Here is a 16,661-nt window from a genome sequence, read left to right on the forward strand (position 1 = left end):
CAATTTTCGTAAATGGAATCAATGCCATTCAATGAAGTAATTTACAATAGGAGTTAAAATGAAAAAAAAACATGAAATTAACACAACAGCATTGAGATTCTAGAAATATCACAGATAACACAGGCTATGATACTTGCATAATCCTCGTACTGGAGGTGTAAGCCACTAATGCTGATAATGAATTATTGAAAACTCCACAAACATTAGATGTGATCAGCTCTCATTCAATCCAAAAATCAAACCAGAAGTCATTTGTTGCGGTGATGGTGTTTATTTCAAACTTTTAACAATATCATTAGAAAATCACACAGCAATTTCAGCCCAAAACACTTCTGATCAAAAATTTTCTCCCCCACAGTTCTTTCCCCTCAATGAAAATGTTGAATCTTGCAATGAAAAAGTTACACAGCTTGTTTAAAAATAGATTCACCCAATGCCAGGAACTGCACAGCCTATATTATGCAGGAAAATGTGAGGCCACTTTACTGGAGACAGAGATGAAGCCAAGGATTTCCAGCTGGAACGCCAGTAGAATCTCAATACGATGATCAGTTAAAGCCAAACAGCTGTGAGTGACAGCTGTGAGTGACAGCTGTGCTGCAACTTGTTTTAACATCCAGTGTTTAGTTTAATTTCACATCTTTAATGCAAAATAAATTAAAGCAGTGCTCTTCATCAAAAAAGAATTGGTTTGTAGACATGCTCTCAGCTGATGTCGATGCCTGCTTCACCTTCTAATCCTCTAACCCTAGATGTTAGCAGCCACATGGACACATGGTGGGATGATGAAAAGGGACAAGAATCATTTCATCAAATTCTTACGACATCCTGTTTAATTGACAAAGAAAAAAACTGTAACCAACAAACATGGAAACTGGGGAAACAAAACACCCAGCAAAAACAACTCAAAGAAGTTAGAGGAAATAGCTCAGACTAGACAAGGGCACATCTACTATCCTAATTGCAGCCTCAGTAAAGTGAATGGGGAGCAATAGTGAACAACACTAACAATCCTGGAGTAAGAAAAGACAATTAATCATCAGTGAGTAACAATAAGTGTAACTGAGTAACAATAATAAAGGCAGCAACAATGGATGGTGCTATCAATCAGGTACCAATGTACAGGACAATTATAATGGAAGGTATCAATAATTAGGGGAGAAGTACAGATGCTAATGATTAGATGAATGCATGGCTTTAACAATCAGGAAGTAATAATGGATAATATAGGAAATTACTTTCAGTGTGGCTTTACTAATTTAAAAATACATATTCTACCACACATAATCCACGGTCAGGAGTGACTGAGCTGGTCCCAGGCTTTGTGGATGCTGCTTTATAAACCAGCATGTGAGCCCAGCAGCAGGAGGTGACCAAAAAACTACCTCTGATTGTCTCTCTAAATGAGCATGAACTTTACTTGGACTCTATTTGCCTAAAGAGCAAGCCAAGAGAACAGAAAGAGTGGAGCCTAGACCTAAGGGATGGAAGTGGACACACACTGCTGGGCAGGATAAAGCACCATCCATTTGAGAAAATAACACTTGGGAACTAAATGCAGGACCAAAGAAGTGAATAATATCCTTCTGATAAATGAATTTCAGGACTAGTTTGATTGCCAGCTGCTGCTAAATGTCAGAATGTGATACAAATCTGATCTGAAATGGATATTTCACAGAGAACATGCCCTTCCAAGAACAGGGCCAGCTGTGGGTGGGCAGAAGTCATGGTTAACAGCAGCATAAAGGAATATGGGTCTTTATAAAACCACACAGGTAAAGCAAAGCTCCAATTAGTTCCTTAAATAAGAACAATGTCAGAGCAAGATTTACTTGCAAGGAGAGGCTGGCTATTGGTCTGATTATTTGATGAGCTGATCAGATTCAAAGTTACTTGTAGGACAAAGCATTGTGAAATACAGCAAAGATAACACACACAGTACATTCACAAATGAGCTCAAATAAAATCAACAAAAACCCACTCACAGTCAACCATGGGAGGTAATAACCATTCACCTCTGCACCTAGTCCCCAGCTAATACTGACCACAGACAGAATGAAAGGGACAGTGACTCCTCATACGAGTTCAGCTGGGAGGAACTACTCTGCTGAATAAGGTCATCGACACGTCTTACTCATTGCTCATCCTCTAACCTCCCACACAACAGGCTTCTGAAGTGCAGTCCAGTGCCACCCCATGCAGTCTCTTAAACATTTGCTGCCCTTTAGGACCACCTTCTATTAGTTTATTGCAAATGGCATTAGGTTCACACATTGGAGTGGTAGTCGTGTAAGCCAGTGAAGGCATCACTTGCTAAACCAGAATCTGCCAGCTGCCATTTTCCAAAGGTGTTAGCAATCAGAAAGAGAATCTCTGGTTTTAGGAACGAACATGGAACCTGATAGTTCCCGCATCTTGGCAGCTCACTTGATAAACTCCGCGGCACCCAATCTTCACACAGTGTGACCCATCCATTGTTCACTCATTTCACAACTTGGGACTTTTTCCATTTGCTAATACCTGATTCTAGAATCAGGCACCAAGGGTATATACAGAGTACATTTTCCCCATAACATAACCAAACTTCATTCAATAGCCTGGCTGTGGTCTGTGTGATAAGTAGGATTGCTGTAGGGGCAGTCCATCATCTATTTTGGTAAACAACACTTAGGAACTAAATGCAAGACAATAAAAATGAATAACATCCTTCTGGTAAATGAATCTCGACTGGTTGAAAGGCCAGTCTATTTCCAACTGCTGATAAATGAACAGGGTCATTTTGTGAAATGAGTCTGGTCTGAAGTATGGGTATTAATAATGGATGTTTTACAGTGCTGAGTATGTTCCTGCAATAACAGGGCTAGCAATACAGGGGCAGTTCACCCACCTACAAGAAATGATGCCATAAGGTCCTGAGTGCTCTTAAAACTTTGCTTGCTCAAACTAGAAAGAACAACTTTTCTCCAAGGAATGTTGTTGACATTCAATAATGGAGTTTACACTCCAGTTTACATTGAACCCTGCACTACACAGAGTCTCTGCCCCACATGTCTGGAAACACCGAGACCCAACACTGCATTATTAGACCTCACAGCGATCCCTCTCTGCACTCCCTGGATACACTGGGCTCTGCTACTATTCCCTGACCCACTGGGACCCCATTCCATAATCCTGGACCTACTGAGATCCCACTCTCTATTCTTATCCCCAGCTGAACTCCCACACTGTATCCACTGTACTCTATGCACATCGTCACTCCCAATAGACAGACTGGTGGTGCAGGACAGGCACTGTTTCAGATCAGTCAGGAATTGAATATCTTGCTGTTTTCCCCACTTCCCTTGCACAAAATCACCCAAAACATAATTTCTATTAAGTAGAGAATATCCCTTCACCACACCATGTGTGCACCACAATCACTCAGAACAATGAGCTGGAATAAAGTTGTTATGTGATCAGTGTTGGCTTATTTCTCAGTGTGTGTTAAATGAGGGCCTGGCACACTTAATTACGGTAACACAAGCTCTGACCTTGCTTAAATCTAAAATCTGAACTGCAAACTAAGAAGCCGATATACATCATTTGGGAAGGGCACTGTTCCACTTTGATTCAGGATAATTGTGCTGATGAAAGATGTCACCAAAGAAGAAAAACAAGTTCCTCTTAGCACCAGAGACTCACAGGTAACCCCATCTCAGAGAAAGATTATAAGAGTCAGAATGTAGGAGTGCTCCCAGTCAGCAAGCAGAGACAGGGTTCCCGTGGACGATTTATACCTTACTCCTGAATATAGGCTTGGCACCTGGTCCGCAGTATTCATTGTAGATGAGTTTGAAGAGGAAGAGGTGGAACAAGGTGATGAGTGACGCCACACTGAACCAGAAGAGAAAGGGAAGGCCGGGGTACTGTTCAGCCATGTGATCCTCATGGGCAAGGATTGCCTTCAGGTGCAATGTGTGCCTCAGTGCTTGCAGGTGAGTCAAATCAGTTGAGATGTACAACAAGGGAGTGATGGGCCGTGTTACCATGACAGGAAACATGTGACCCTTAAGTTCAGCGGTCAGTTCCACTGGGTCATTCATGCAGCCTGCCTCGCAGCCATAGAGTTTGACCTGCTTCTCCTGAGGTTTGACTGAGACATGAAGGTAAGGCTTGTCATCTCCATCCAGTAACACGGCCAGGTTGATCAGATCCTTGTTGTAATGAATCCCTCGCAGCAAGTAGCTGTTGTGCAGAACGGAGGGATCTGCCTGGAACTGGAGGTGGTTCTCGGTAAACTGGAGTCCCCCAAAACTCATCACCATGCCTTGCATCATGCCGTGAGCCCCGGCAGCCACCAGGCTCTTGCAGCCCCGTTTCTGCAGAGTGAGCCTCCACAGGTTGGACAGCTGCAACAAGTGGTCAACGTCGGAGATCTGCTCAGGCCACAGGTTCTCTGCGTGCATCGTGGCGTGGCCACTGAAACAATGATCAGCATAATCTAGGCTGACCTCCAGCTTCTCCCGTTCTTCAGCCCCGCTCTGCAGGTCCAGCAGGGGGGCCGATGAGGTGGAAAGGACATAGAAGAGCGTCCTGTTCACAATCACACTGGATGGGGTGTGTGAATCTGTAATCTTCTTCATCTCCACACCTGCAACAGAAACAGGCAGCTCACTACAAGTATCTCAACCAATTCTATCAGCCTTAAGTCTTACAAAGAATCAGCACATTGACATCTACAGCAGATAATGTCCTCAGGCAGCATGGCCCAGTCTAGAGGAAGCAAGAGGAAAGAGAAGGAGAAAGTGAGACTGGGGAAGCAAAGGTGCGGTGGGGGGGGGGGGGGGGGGGGGCGAGGGGAAGAAGAGGAAAGAGGGGAAGAGGCACAGAAAAAGAATGGCAGGGTGGAGGCAACAGATGGTAGAGGCAGCGAGTATGTTGATGCCTCAATTCCAGGTTGCACCAATGCAAGGTATATGCCAGCTCTTGGGGTGGGTCTGTGCAGCCTTCAACTCCACCCCAACCAATCTTCATGCACGTGTCAAGGGCTCTTTAACTGCAGGGCTTTAGAGATTCTGATGTGCCCTCTCAGAGGATGGGATCCATCTTAACATCCTGAAAAGTGGCCAGGAGCATGAAGACGTTGACATATTTGCATCATCCCAGCTGAAGTTTACTGGGTCAGCACAGCCTGGAGGTGAATCTCCAAATGCTGATGTGAACCAGCTGCATCAAGAGTAACATTTACTTCAAGCGGTAGTAGGGCAAAGACTAAGCTCTCAGCAAATGAGTGCACCTCATCTGAACTGTGGAGAAGGGAGAGGCTGTCTGGGGTGGAGATGGTAAACAGTCTTTCAGGGGAAAAGAGGGAGAGCACAGGCTGGAGCAGGGATGTGACAGGCTTTAGTCTGGATTATGGGAAAGGTGGGGGACCAGAAGTCTAGGCATTGGGTTCCAAGTTCCACACCTTTGCTCCAGTTGAACCCTCAGCTGACTTAATGTTTCCCAGCTCAGGCTCCACACGACAATTCCAATACAAATATCAAGCACTGAGTTTTGTATTGTTCCTTCCCACAAAACCAAAATGATTGGTCTATCAGAGAATTCCCGTCTGGATCAGAGTTATTAGCTAATTCCAACCTGTGGCTGAGGAACTAATTCACCATTAACAGCAATACAGGAACAAACCAGCTGGATCAAAAACTATTCTCAGCAAAAGGGCCACTGTTTCTGCAAAAAATAAATACATGAGAGAAGAGATGACATCACACAATGGCTTCCCCAGACATGGCCATGCTGGGCCCTTTTCTCTGTTCCAGAGCAACAATAGTTGCTGTGCACAAGATTAGGAATATGGCAATGAATTACTGAAGCTGTCACAAAGGAGCCTACCTGAGTTTATTAAATCGCCCCACACCTTCTGATGCTCTTGGTAGAGTTCTTCTGCTCCCAATCTCAGCAACTCAGACATTTCTGCTTTTGCTGATTTCCTCAGTTTACTGAATGATTCTTCCACCTTTGTTAAGTCCAACAACTCAAGTGTATAAACCACTGATACCACGTGTTCTGTGAACTCAGACTTTGCAGCCACTTGCAGCCTGGGTGCCACTTTCTCTGTGGCCACAACCACCAGAATGGTTTCCCTTTTCTCTGTCAGTGCTCTCCCTGCTAAAAGGACAAATTCCTGGTCATTCTGTTTCTCCAGGCTGGAGGAGAATTTGTTGCCAATGATGGGTGACTTGTTGACTTCAAAGACAGTCGCTCGGTCACTGGGGTTGGAGATGTGTATCTTCTGTAAGATCAGGTGGGGCCGGCTCCGATGCACAATCACATCTTCACGAAGAGTGACACACTCCCGGGACTTGTGTGATGATCCAGTCTGGATGCACTGTAATAAGTGAACCACTCCCTCCTGGAAGTGGACGAGTGCAGCTCTGGCTGCCGAACGAGCACCAAGAGGTTTCAGAGATACCAGAGGTACATAGTCTGTCAGGTGGACAGCAGCAAGGCCTGAGGCAGGAGATGATGCCACCCAAAGCTGATTAGAGAGAGCATCTACAACTAAATGACCATTGCCAATCACAGCTGGGCCAGATAATTGCCCTGCCATACTTCCATCAACATGACTCATCATGGCATTGCTGTGGTCCACAGCCGACTTCCATCGTTGGGTTTCTACCTGAAGACAACTGTCTGTCACTGTCCTGGGATCTGTTGAACCGGGGAACAGCTTGAATCCACCTTCTGAAGTCAGGTACCAGTAAAAGATTAGCAGGATCCCCAGACCTGCCAGCATTCTCCTCGCCCAGCTGCTAGACAGCAGCATTGGTAGCCCCTTCAAACGCTGCTGCAACCACATCTTGTGGCTGCTGGTTACTTCCCTTTGTCCTATCCCTTCCAGCCTCCAATCAAAACTGTCAGTTATCCCACAGAGTCTGCAATACTTTCCCTGACTGTCAGCTCTCAGGAGAGAACAACAATATACGTGAAAAATACATCAATAAAAGCGATTTTTGTCTTCCAATTTTAAATTTTAATACTCCCTCGGCTCCCCATGACAATAATGTTGTTCCACTTTTAAGGACACCCCAGTAATATCAGCTTCAGCATTACCATCCCTTCATTCTCCTTTTAAATGAAGTGTTTTCTCTGGATTAGTAGTTAGAACAAGCTCTTGCTCACTTGTACTTACTGCTGTTTAAACCCTGATCTACTGCCCCCTTTCCAATATATTGCACACTCGACAACGTTTGTCCCTTTCTCTCTCCTCCCACTCTCACTCCCAGTAAATCTCCATCTCAGTTGCCCTCAGCGTTTCACCCTGCTCCTTTCTCTCCCTCATCTCTCAATCCCACCTACTCCCACTCGGCTTCTCGTTATTGAAGCTGCCTCAGTGGGGCCATCAGATCTCACATCGAATTATATTTATTTCCAGTCCTCTCCTCTCCCTGTCACTTTCACAAGACACTGTCGTCTGCTGGATTTACTGCCATTGGTGGGATTTACCCGGAAGTGTCGCGATGTAGCCTGTGGGTTTCGCGACAGCAGGTCTCGGCAGCGGATCGGAGCCCGGAACCAGCCGAGCGCATTGGCCCCGCCCCCCCCACCGCAGGCCCCGCCCACACCGCGCTCGGCCGCGGAGCCCGGCCCGGCGGGTGGGCTGTCTCTGGGCAGGGTCGGCACCAACAACAGCTTCGGGTTATAGCGCGACGGCGGGAAAGGGACTTTTGGACAAACTGATCCAGGTTCGTCCAAGAAGGTGTTGAGCCTCGGTGTGTACCGCGCTGCCCGATCTCTGCGCCAGGACAGTGATCAGAGAAGGAACCCTGGCTGAGCAAGGGATTGAGATTAATTAAACGGCCGATATAAACAAAAGAACCATCGGCAGAGCTGAATTTGGTGCTTCGACATCTGATCGTTTGTAACGTCACCAACGTAATCCAGCCCATGACATTCCCCACAGCTTTTGATTCACAATATATCCAAACATCCATTGATAGCCGTCTTTAATATTCGCAACTGCCGAGCAGACTTGCTTTTATGTTCTTCAGTATTCCAATGATTTGTAACCCTTTGGAAGAAATGTATCCTGTTCTCAGTCGTAAATGCCCCACCTGTTATTCTGACCTGGAGCTTTTGGGTCCTCAGACCTCCCAACATCTACCCTTTCAATGCCCTTCGTGATTTTAAATATATGCAGAGTGCATTTATGTAGTGTGTAATCCATTTTGTGGAGACTCTATGTGCAGAGTGAACAGTCTATCTATTTTTGTTATTCCTTCATGAAACATGGCATTAGTAAGGCCAAATTTAATGCTTGTTACTAATTGCTCAGGAGCTGACCTATGGTCAAACCAGGGCAAAATTAAAATTACAGAAATATTAATAGATAAGGTGAATGGACAAGACTGTCACAAATGGATTACAGTGTGGGCAAATGTGAGGAGATGGATTTAAAAAGGATAGGATAGGGCATATAATGAAATGTTAGAATTAGTATTGGTGCAAAAGAACTTAAGGATCCATTTACACAGATCATTAAAATGAGGTGGGCAGGTGCAGAAAATAAAAAGTCTAATATACAGGGAATGAAAATTATGCGACCAATATAAATGCCCTGGTTAGACCACACATGGAGCGCTGTGAATTAGATGTACCAGAATAACACCAAGACTGCAAGGGTTAAATTATGAAGGGCTGCCAATGACTGATAATTTCCACCCTTCACTCACCCTCACCTTCTTGACCTCTTCTTCTGTGGCCCCCCCCCCCAACCGAGGTAAAAGTAGGTTGGCATAAATGGTATATCAGTAAGGAAATGGCTGATGGAATCAGTACAAAGGGGTTGAATTGGCAGTGTTAGTAATACGGCTGTACCAGTAAGCAATGTATATAATTTTCATCCTTGTCTTCCTCTCTCTCCATTTCAGGGTAAAGGCCAGTGATCAACATTCCCCAAAGCCCACAAACTCCTAATGCTATAAAAACAGAAAATGCTGAAAACAACTCAACAGGACTTTATATGGTATTATGGACTTTAGTGAGGCATTTGTTAAGGTCCATCATGGTAGGCTGATCCAGAAGATTAATATGCATGAGATCCATAGTGACTTGGTAGTTTGGATTCAGAAATGGCTTGTCCATAGAAGACTGAGGGCGGTGGTGGAAGGGTGTTATTCTGGCTGAAGATCCATGACCAGTGGTGTTCTGCAGTGATCGTTGCTGCGGCCTCTGTTTGTGATATATATAAATGACTTGGATGAAAATGTAGATGGGTGGGTTCATAAATTTGCAGACAATGCAAAAAAAATTGGTGGAGTTTTGGGCAATGTAGAGGGCCATCAAAGGATACAGCAGGATGTAGATCAGTAATAGATATGGGCAGAGAAATGGCAGATGGAGTTTAATACGAGCAAGTGTGAGGTTTTGCACTTTGGGAGGTCAAATGTAAGGGGAAAGTGTACAATTAATGGCAGAACCCTTAACAACACTGATGTACAGAAGATCTTGGGGTCCAAGTCCATGGCTCCCTGAAAGTGGTCACACAAGTAAAAACGGTGGTAAAAAAGACATATGGCATGCTTGTCTTCATTGGTTGGGTCAACTATAAGAGTAAGGAAGTCATGTTGCAGCTATATAAAACATTGGTTAGGCTGCAATTGGAGTATTGTCTGCAATTCTGGTTGCCCCGTTACAGGAAGGATGTGGAGGCTTTGGAAAGGGTGCAGTAGAAATTTACCAGGATGCTGCCTGGATTAGAGGGTATGAGCTATAAGGAGAGGTTGGACAAACTTGGGTTGTTTTCTCTGGCGTGTCAGAGGCTGAGGGGAAACCTGATAGGTTTATAAAGTTAGGAGAGGAAAAGATAGGATAGACAGTCAGAATCTTTTTCTCATGATGCAATGCACTTCCCTGTAGCTGTGACACTTTACTCTGTATTCTGTTATTGTTTTTGCCCTGTATTACCTTAATGCACTATGTAATGAATTGATCTGTATGAACAGTATGCAAGACAAGTTTTTCACTGCACCTCGGTACAAATGACAATAATAGACCAATACCAATAACAACACATGCATTTAATGTGAGAGGAGGAAAGTTTAAAGGAGATGTGGGGGGCAAGTTTTCTACACAGAGAGTAGTAGGTGCCTGGAACAGGGCAGCCATGGGTAGTGGTGGAAGCAGATACAAAGCAACGTTTAAGAGGTTTTCAGACAGACACATGAATGTGCAGTGAACGGAGGGATATGGATCATGTGCAAGCAGAAGAGATTTGGTTTAATTTGGCATCATGTTCAGTGCAGACCTCATGGGCCAAAGGGCCTGTTCCTGTGATGTGTTCTACGTTCTAGATCATGCAGCATCTGTGGAAAGAGAAACAGGTTACGACCCTTTGACAGAACTGGGAAACAGAGAGATACAAGTTTTCAGTAGGAGAGAAGGGGGGAAGGGTGTGTTGAACAAAGAGAACGTCTGTGATATTTTCCTTTTTTAATTTCAGATGATGATTCTGCGTATGCCACGCTTGCCTCTTAAAAACTGACCGTTTGTTTCTTTATTGCATCATTGTTATCCTCCCGTCATATATTATCATCTGTCATTTCATTTAAATCCTCCTGACTTCCTATCACATCCCTTCTCCCTTCCCTCTCTGTTTATGTTTAATGTTTTAGTTTTGGTGAAAGGACATTGAACTGTTATTCTTTCTGCAGATGTTGACTGAGCTGTTGAACATTTCCAGCAATTTCTGATTTTTTTTAAATTGTGAGGAGTGATTTTAAGATTGCATTCCTTGGAATTTAGAAGGCTAAGGGATGAGTCAATCAACGTTTTCAAGATGGAGGAGAAACAATTAGATTTCATGGAGAGAAACTAATTCCACTGTCTACACCAGAGACTTCCACATGAAAAGATCAAAGATATTTGGCATGGATTTGTTAAGGTAAGGGACCTTCTGACTAACTTTATTGAATTTCTTTTGAAGGTCCAAGGATGGTTGATGAGAGCAGAGTGTTTGATTTAGTCCACATGGGTTTTATTAAGGCTTTTAAAGACATGGGAATATGCAATAACGTGAGGATGTTGAGTGGTGTGGAGGGAAGAAAGGGACCTTGGAATATATGTCCATAAATCCTTAAAGGTAACAGGACAGGTCAGTAGAGTGTTTAAAAATATAGAGAGTGCCTTCCTTTATTAACCAAGGCAAATAATGTAAGAGTTGGGAAAATATCCTGGAAATGTGCACAGCCCTGATTAGATCACACGATAAATTCTGATACAGTTCTGGCCACCAATTAGGGGAAAAGTGTGATTTCACTGGAGCCGATGTGATTTACATAAATGTTGCCAGGAGTGGAAAATTTTGGATATGAGGAAAGATTTTATGAACCAGAGTTGTTTTCTTTGGACCAGAGGAGGGTGAGGGGAGACATAATTAAGTTGTATAGAATCCCGAGTGGTTTCGATGTGGTACATTAGAAGGACATGTTTCCTTAAGCAGAGCGGTCAAAAAGCAAGATTTGTTTTAAATGGTTGTAGGATTTGAGGGAAGATGAGAAAAAAATGTCTTCACTCAGAGGGTGGTCGGGATCTGGACTGCCCTGTATAAAAGGGTGGTAAGAGGTAGAAACCCTCACCACGTTTATGTGGACTTGAAGATCCGTGACCTGGAGGGTCAAGGACCAAGTGCTGGAAGGTGGGATGAGGCAATGTTTCGAACAGCACAGGCGCTATGGGCTGAACGGCCTCCTTCTGTGTCATCAATTTTTTAATGATTGTATGGAAGAGTGGTAGAACTTTGTAACTCTGACGCAAATGGCAGTTGATCCCAGATCAATTCTTAATCTTAAATCTGTGATTAACAGGTTTTTTGTGTGTTAAAGAATAAAGTTGGAGCATAGATCAGTCGTGGATTTATGGAATGTGGAACAGTCTGGAAGAACAAAACGGTTTTCTCTTGCTCCTATATTCTAGAATCCCAGTGTTCCCATTAATCGTTGTTAAGATTAACTGCAGGTAAAACTGGATACTTTCCCGCTGGATTTAGGGAATTCTCCAGATTAAGCAAAAGTGTGATAGGTTAACACCCCGTGGTGTGGGAGCGCCGTGTAATTCCTTAATAATACGGTCGGAAAATCGTCGGCAGATTCCACCGAGGAATTTGTTGGCGGACTGTGTAAGTGTGTGGGTGTATTCCTGCTGTTGACTGTACGCGCCCAGTCCATCTGTGTGCAGCCTGTGTGTACGTGAGCCAGATCAGCCGCGCCATTCCCCTCGGAGGAGGGGCCGGCATGGTACAACGCGATGATGTGATGGGAGGGGGTGGCTGCTGTATCCTTGGCCTCCAGGGAAGCCGAGCGAGAAGGAAGAAGCTGGAAAGAGGACGGAAGGGAAGAGCGAGTGCAGGGCAGGAGTGGAAACAGCGATGGATCACACTCGCAGAGCTTGTTGGCTGATTCTGACCCTGCCGACTCTGATTTTATTCTCCCAGTTTTCCAGTTGTAGGAGTGAACCCAGGAAAAGTCCGATCCCGAAAGGTAATCGGGATGGGGGAGGGGAGAGGGGAAAGGGTGGGGGAGACAGAGAGTGCGTGTGTGGAAGGGACAGAGTCGGAGAGCACCGGCGGGTGACGGGGGGGGGGGGGGGGGATTGGAGAACTGGCAGAAGATGGGGGGGGGGGGGGAATCCGTGAGTGACTGGAAACTGGGCAGGCAGTGGGAGCGGAGACCAGTGAGGTCTGAAGGGGTGTCTGGTGGTTCTGGAGGGGTTAATGGAAATGGGGGAGTCAATGGGATCGGAGTCAGTGGGAGGGGTAGGGAGCAGAGGGAGGTTGGAGAGGTGTGGGAGATAGGGGTGCGGATTAGTTATGCTTCAGCGCTGGGATGTATTCCCCGTGTCTCTGCTTGGGTTTACAGATGTCTTTTGGGAGGGTGGCGGTGCTGACGTGGAGGGGGTGGGCTGGGGGCTGTGAGTGGGTGGGACCGAGCTAACACCGTCTGTAGCCGGCAGCCGACCCAAGGAGCGCGGCCCCCGCCGCTGGGTTTGGGGCTTTTGGGATCCGAAACTTCGCTCTTTAATTCGGCTTTCACCCCGCAAACCCCGCCTCCTGTTGCTCGGGACTGAAGGGCCCAAACTCTTCACGTTCCTTCGTAGTCTTCGATTTCACTCGGCAGAATTGGGATTCCTCCCTCGGATGATCCCACTCAAAGGATGGGACTTGATTATATTGGGAAGGCATTAATTAAAACTCTGTTTCTGTAGAAAATGACATTTGCTTTTCTGCCAGTTAGATATATGTGTCAAGGCAGCCAGATACGCTCAGATGGCAATTAGACTTAAGAATGATCATTTTAAAAGTAATGAAAAAGTATGAGAAATATAGCAGGCTCGGCAATACTATGCCTGTGTGAATGGATGTCTGGTTTCTGAGCTGCTCCATCACTGCGGCTGGAGTCTGAGAGGGAATAAGTTTGACTGTAAAAAAATTCTGTCACCAGAGAAAGTCAGCAGACCTGGGGCCCTGATCTCTTCTGAGGCCCCGATCTCTCCATGACAAGTCAGTTTCACGATCAATTGAATTCATGAACATAATTGTTCAGTCTGATGTAGGGAGAAAGCATACAGTATATTCCAGAAAGAGTTGCATTTTCAGGATATGGCAAGGTCAGCAATTATTGTCATCCCTAATTACCTTTGAGAAGTTGGTGGTGAACCACTGCCCTGCATTGTTGCAGTTCTTATAGTGAAGGATTTCCCACAATGTTGTTGGGTAAGGAGTCCCAGCATTTAGGCTCAGTAACAATGATGGACTAACAATATATTTCCAAGTCAGGATGGTGTGTGTCTTTAAGGGGAACCTGCAGGTGTTAGTCCATAGGCCTGTTCTCCTTGTCCTTCTTGGTAGTAGATTGACGCCGCACTCAGTCAAGTCCTGCTTGATGTGAAAGGCAGTCACTCTCACATTGCCTCTAGAATTCAGCTCTTTGCTCCTCGTTTGGACCAAGGCTGAGATGTGGTCCAGGGCCAAGGGATCCTGGCAAAACACTGAGTAGGTTATTGGTGAGTAAGTGCTACTTAATAGCACTCTGGATGATGGCTTCCATCACTTTGCTAATGTTTGAGACTAGACTGATTGGGCCTTTTCAATTTGGATTTCATGCCCCCTGCCTGCCCCAACCCAATCCTGTCTCCCATTGCTCGGGCCTGAAGGGCCCAAACTCTGCACCTTCCTTCCTAGCCTTCGATTACACTCGGCGGAACTGGGATTTCTCCCTTGGATGATCCCACTCAAACAATGGGACTTGATATATAGGGATTTGTCCTGCTTCTTGTGAACAGAACATACTTGGCAACTTTCCACAGTGTTGGATAGATACCAGGATTGGAACAGCTTGGCTAGAAGTGCAACTAGTTCTGTACTACATTACAATTGGGATATTGTCTGGTACTGTAGTATTTGCTGCATTCACTGCTCTCAGCTGTTTTGTAATATCACATGAAGTGAATTGAATTTGCTGAAGAATGGCTAGAGTTTGTCAGACTAGGTCTGAATAAGTTCCTTCCTAATCAATAGGCCTGCCTGCTAATCTGCAGCAGAGTGGCTGGGTCTTCTACAGTCTCTAGCAAGGTGAGGGGGCTGCTCATAATCTCCAGCAGGGTGACAGGCCGGTTGTGATCTCCAGCACTGAGAGAGGGCCTGCTCATTGCAGGTTGAGGGAGACTGCTCACTGATCTACAGCATTGTTGGGGCACGGTCTGTTGTTTGATGAGTACAATAGTAAGGAATGATTCAAGCTGAGAACTGTAGTTGGAAGTCTATTGACTGTGTGTTAGGGTGTGTGATGCAATGAGGAGGGTATAGGTTAGGGCTGGAAGTTGGTCTTACTACAATGGAAATAGTGTGAGAAGGATGTGGGCTGTGTGTTCGTATATGTTTTTGCAGTTGGGAGAGGTGTGTCACACCTACTGTGAATTGAGATGTTGGCTATAGTGGGGAGGTTGGGACTATTAGTTTGACAATGAGTTGCAATGGGAAGGGTTGAAGAACAGGCTGTTAATCAGGAAATCGAGTACACAGAGAAGGGTACAAGGAGTTTTACCTCTTATATAATCAGTCTTTTTTCATTTTTACTGCAGAAAATCTCATGGTTTTCACTGTTGCCACAAAAGAAACGGACGGATTCAAGCGTTTCATTAGATCTGCAAACTCCTTCAATTACACAGTTAAGGTGATGCAATTTGTAACTGAAGGTTCATCGCCGAACACTAAAAGCCAATTAAAATGGCTCGACTGGTGTCAGACGCTTGACTTATTAATGCTGTACATTTCCGTGGTTACTGGACCTATTACCCTTTTAACCTAGCAGTGCTACTATAAATTTCTGATCTGAAGTTCAACCATCTGATCATACTCCAGTCCTCCCTGTTCAATGCCTGAGATCCGGATTGGCTGCTTCGCTGTGACTGAGTGTTCTATGGTTTTTGGGTGGGAAAGGGATGTTCTCAGTCCTGTCACTTTATTGGTAGATCAGTCCTGGCTCTGAACATTGGGATCTGTTTGTTTCAGTGAGTTGTTTGCACATTGCTAAGAGAGATTTAACTTCATAAGTACATTAGAAAAGAGATAGGAGTAGACTAATCAGCCACTCGATCCTGCTGTGCCATCTGTGTCATCTTCTGCCCTTTCCCAACTTCCCATGACCCTCCAACATCCACAAATCTATTGATCTCAGCTTTGAATGCAATTGATAACCAAGTCTCCACATCTGTCTGGGCTAGAGAATTCCAAAGATAACCACCCTTTGAGTGAAGAAATTTCTCCTCAAAAAGCCTATCCCCTATTTTGAGACTGTGACACCCTAGTTTTATACTCTTCTCTCAAGTGAAATATCTTCCATAATCTACCTTGTGGACCCCTGTGAGATTTTGTATGTTTCAATTGGGTCACCTCTCATTCTTCTAAACTCTAGAGTGTAGGGGTCTAGCCTGCTCAATCTCTCCTTATAGGACCAACCTACTCTCTGAGGAACCAGTCTTGTGAACCTTCACTGTACTCACTCTCCGGCAAGTATGTCTTTTTTTGGGTAAGGAGACCAAAATTGTTCACAGTACGCCAGATATGGTCTCACTGTGGCCATGCATAATTGTAGTAAGATATCTTTACTCTTGTATTTAAATTTTCTTTCAATAAAAGCCAGCATATCATTTAACTTTCTAATTGCCTCCTACGCCTGAATGTTAGCTCAAGGTTACAGAGCAATAACCTTAACTAGTTGTCAGGCTGTTGGGAAACCACAGATGGACTGTGGGAAATTTCTTGATGATTTCTCCTATTCTGTTTCTACATTTTTAAAGAATTTTGTTTTACACCAGGTATCAAAAAGGAATCTTAAACAAATTAAGACATTGTTTTATACAACTATGGTGCACTCTAGTTGTTGCTGTACCCAGTGGCTGCAGAAAACTCAAGAGTACTGTGCATTGACTCTTTAGGGACACCTGAACTCAAATATAGCCCATGAAGAGGGGTAAGCAATCATGGTAGATTAACCTCTCAATAGCCGGTTGCTTGGACCTGTGAATGGCTGCCCAAGAGCAGGGTGTTGAACTTCTTGGAAATGATTACAACTCTCAGAAAAGCAGCTCTTGCAACTTCCCTCCCCCAGCTGAGAGTCATGAATAAC

The 16,661-nt window shown here is 44.8% G+C and overlaps 2 protein-coding genes across 4 annotated transcripts in view; one reads left to right on the top strand and one right to left on the bottom strand.

The window, feature by feature from the left end:
• Window positions 1-292: 292 nt before the first annotated feature.
• On the bottom strand, window positions 293-7,455 carry kiaa2013 (KIAA2013 ortholog). Its single transcript, XM_052039579.1, has 3 exons — window positions 5,872-7,455; window positions 3,777-4,630; window positions 293-828 (listed from the first exon to the last, which is right to left on the bottom strand). The coding sequence occupies exons 1-3, from the start codon at window positions 6,836-6,838 to the stop codon at window positions 811-813; spliced, it is 1,839 nt and encodes a 612-aa protein (XP_051895539.1). The 5' UTR covers window positions 6,839-7,455; the 3' UTR covers window positions 293-810.
• A 4,855-nt stretch (window positions 7,456-12,310) lies between these two features.
• Window positions 12,311-16,661, top strand: part of plod1a (procollagen-lysine, 2-oxoglutarate 5-dioxygenase 1a) — a 28,643-nt gene continuing 24,292 nt past the window's right edge. For all 3 annotated transcript variants that reach the window (XM_052039041.1, XM_052039039.1, XM_052039040.1), the window contains exons 1-2: window positions 12,311-12,515; window positions 15,115-15,206. In XM_052039041.1, the coding sequence (XP_051895001.1) occupies window positions 12,404-12,515; window positions 15,115-15,206 (204 nt within the window). In that variant the 5' untranslated portion in view covers window positions 12,311-12,403. The remainder of the gene's footprint in view (window positions 12,516-15,114; window positions 15,207-16,661) is intronic.

The sequence above is a fragment of the Pristis pectinata genome, chromosome 26, assembly GCF_009764475.1.
Source record: "Pristis pectinata isolate sPriPec2 chromosome 26, sPriPec2.1.pri, whole genome shotgun sequence".
NCBI classification, from domain to species: Eukaryota; Metazoa; Chordata; class Chondrichthyes; order Rhinopristiformes; family Pristidae; genus Pristis; species Pristis pectinata.

Excerpts from the sequence above, each read along its gene's own strand:
- kiaa2013 (XM_052039579.1), bottom strand. The coding sequence starts at position 6,838 with ATGTGGTTGCAGCAGCGTTTGAAGGGGCTACCAATGCTGCTGTCTAGC. Across the intron at positions 4,631-5,871 it reads GGGCGATTTAATAAACTCAG|GTGTGGAGATGAAGAAGATT; the intron begins GTAGGCTCCTTT and ends TTTCTGTTGCAG.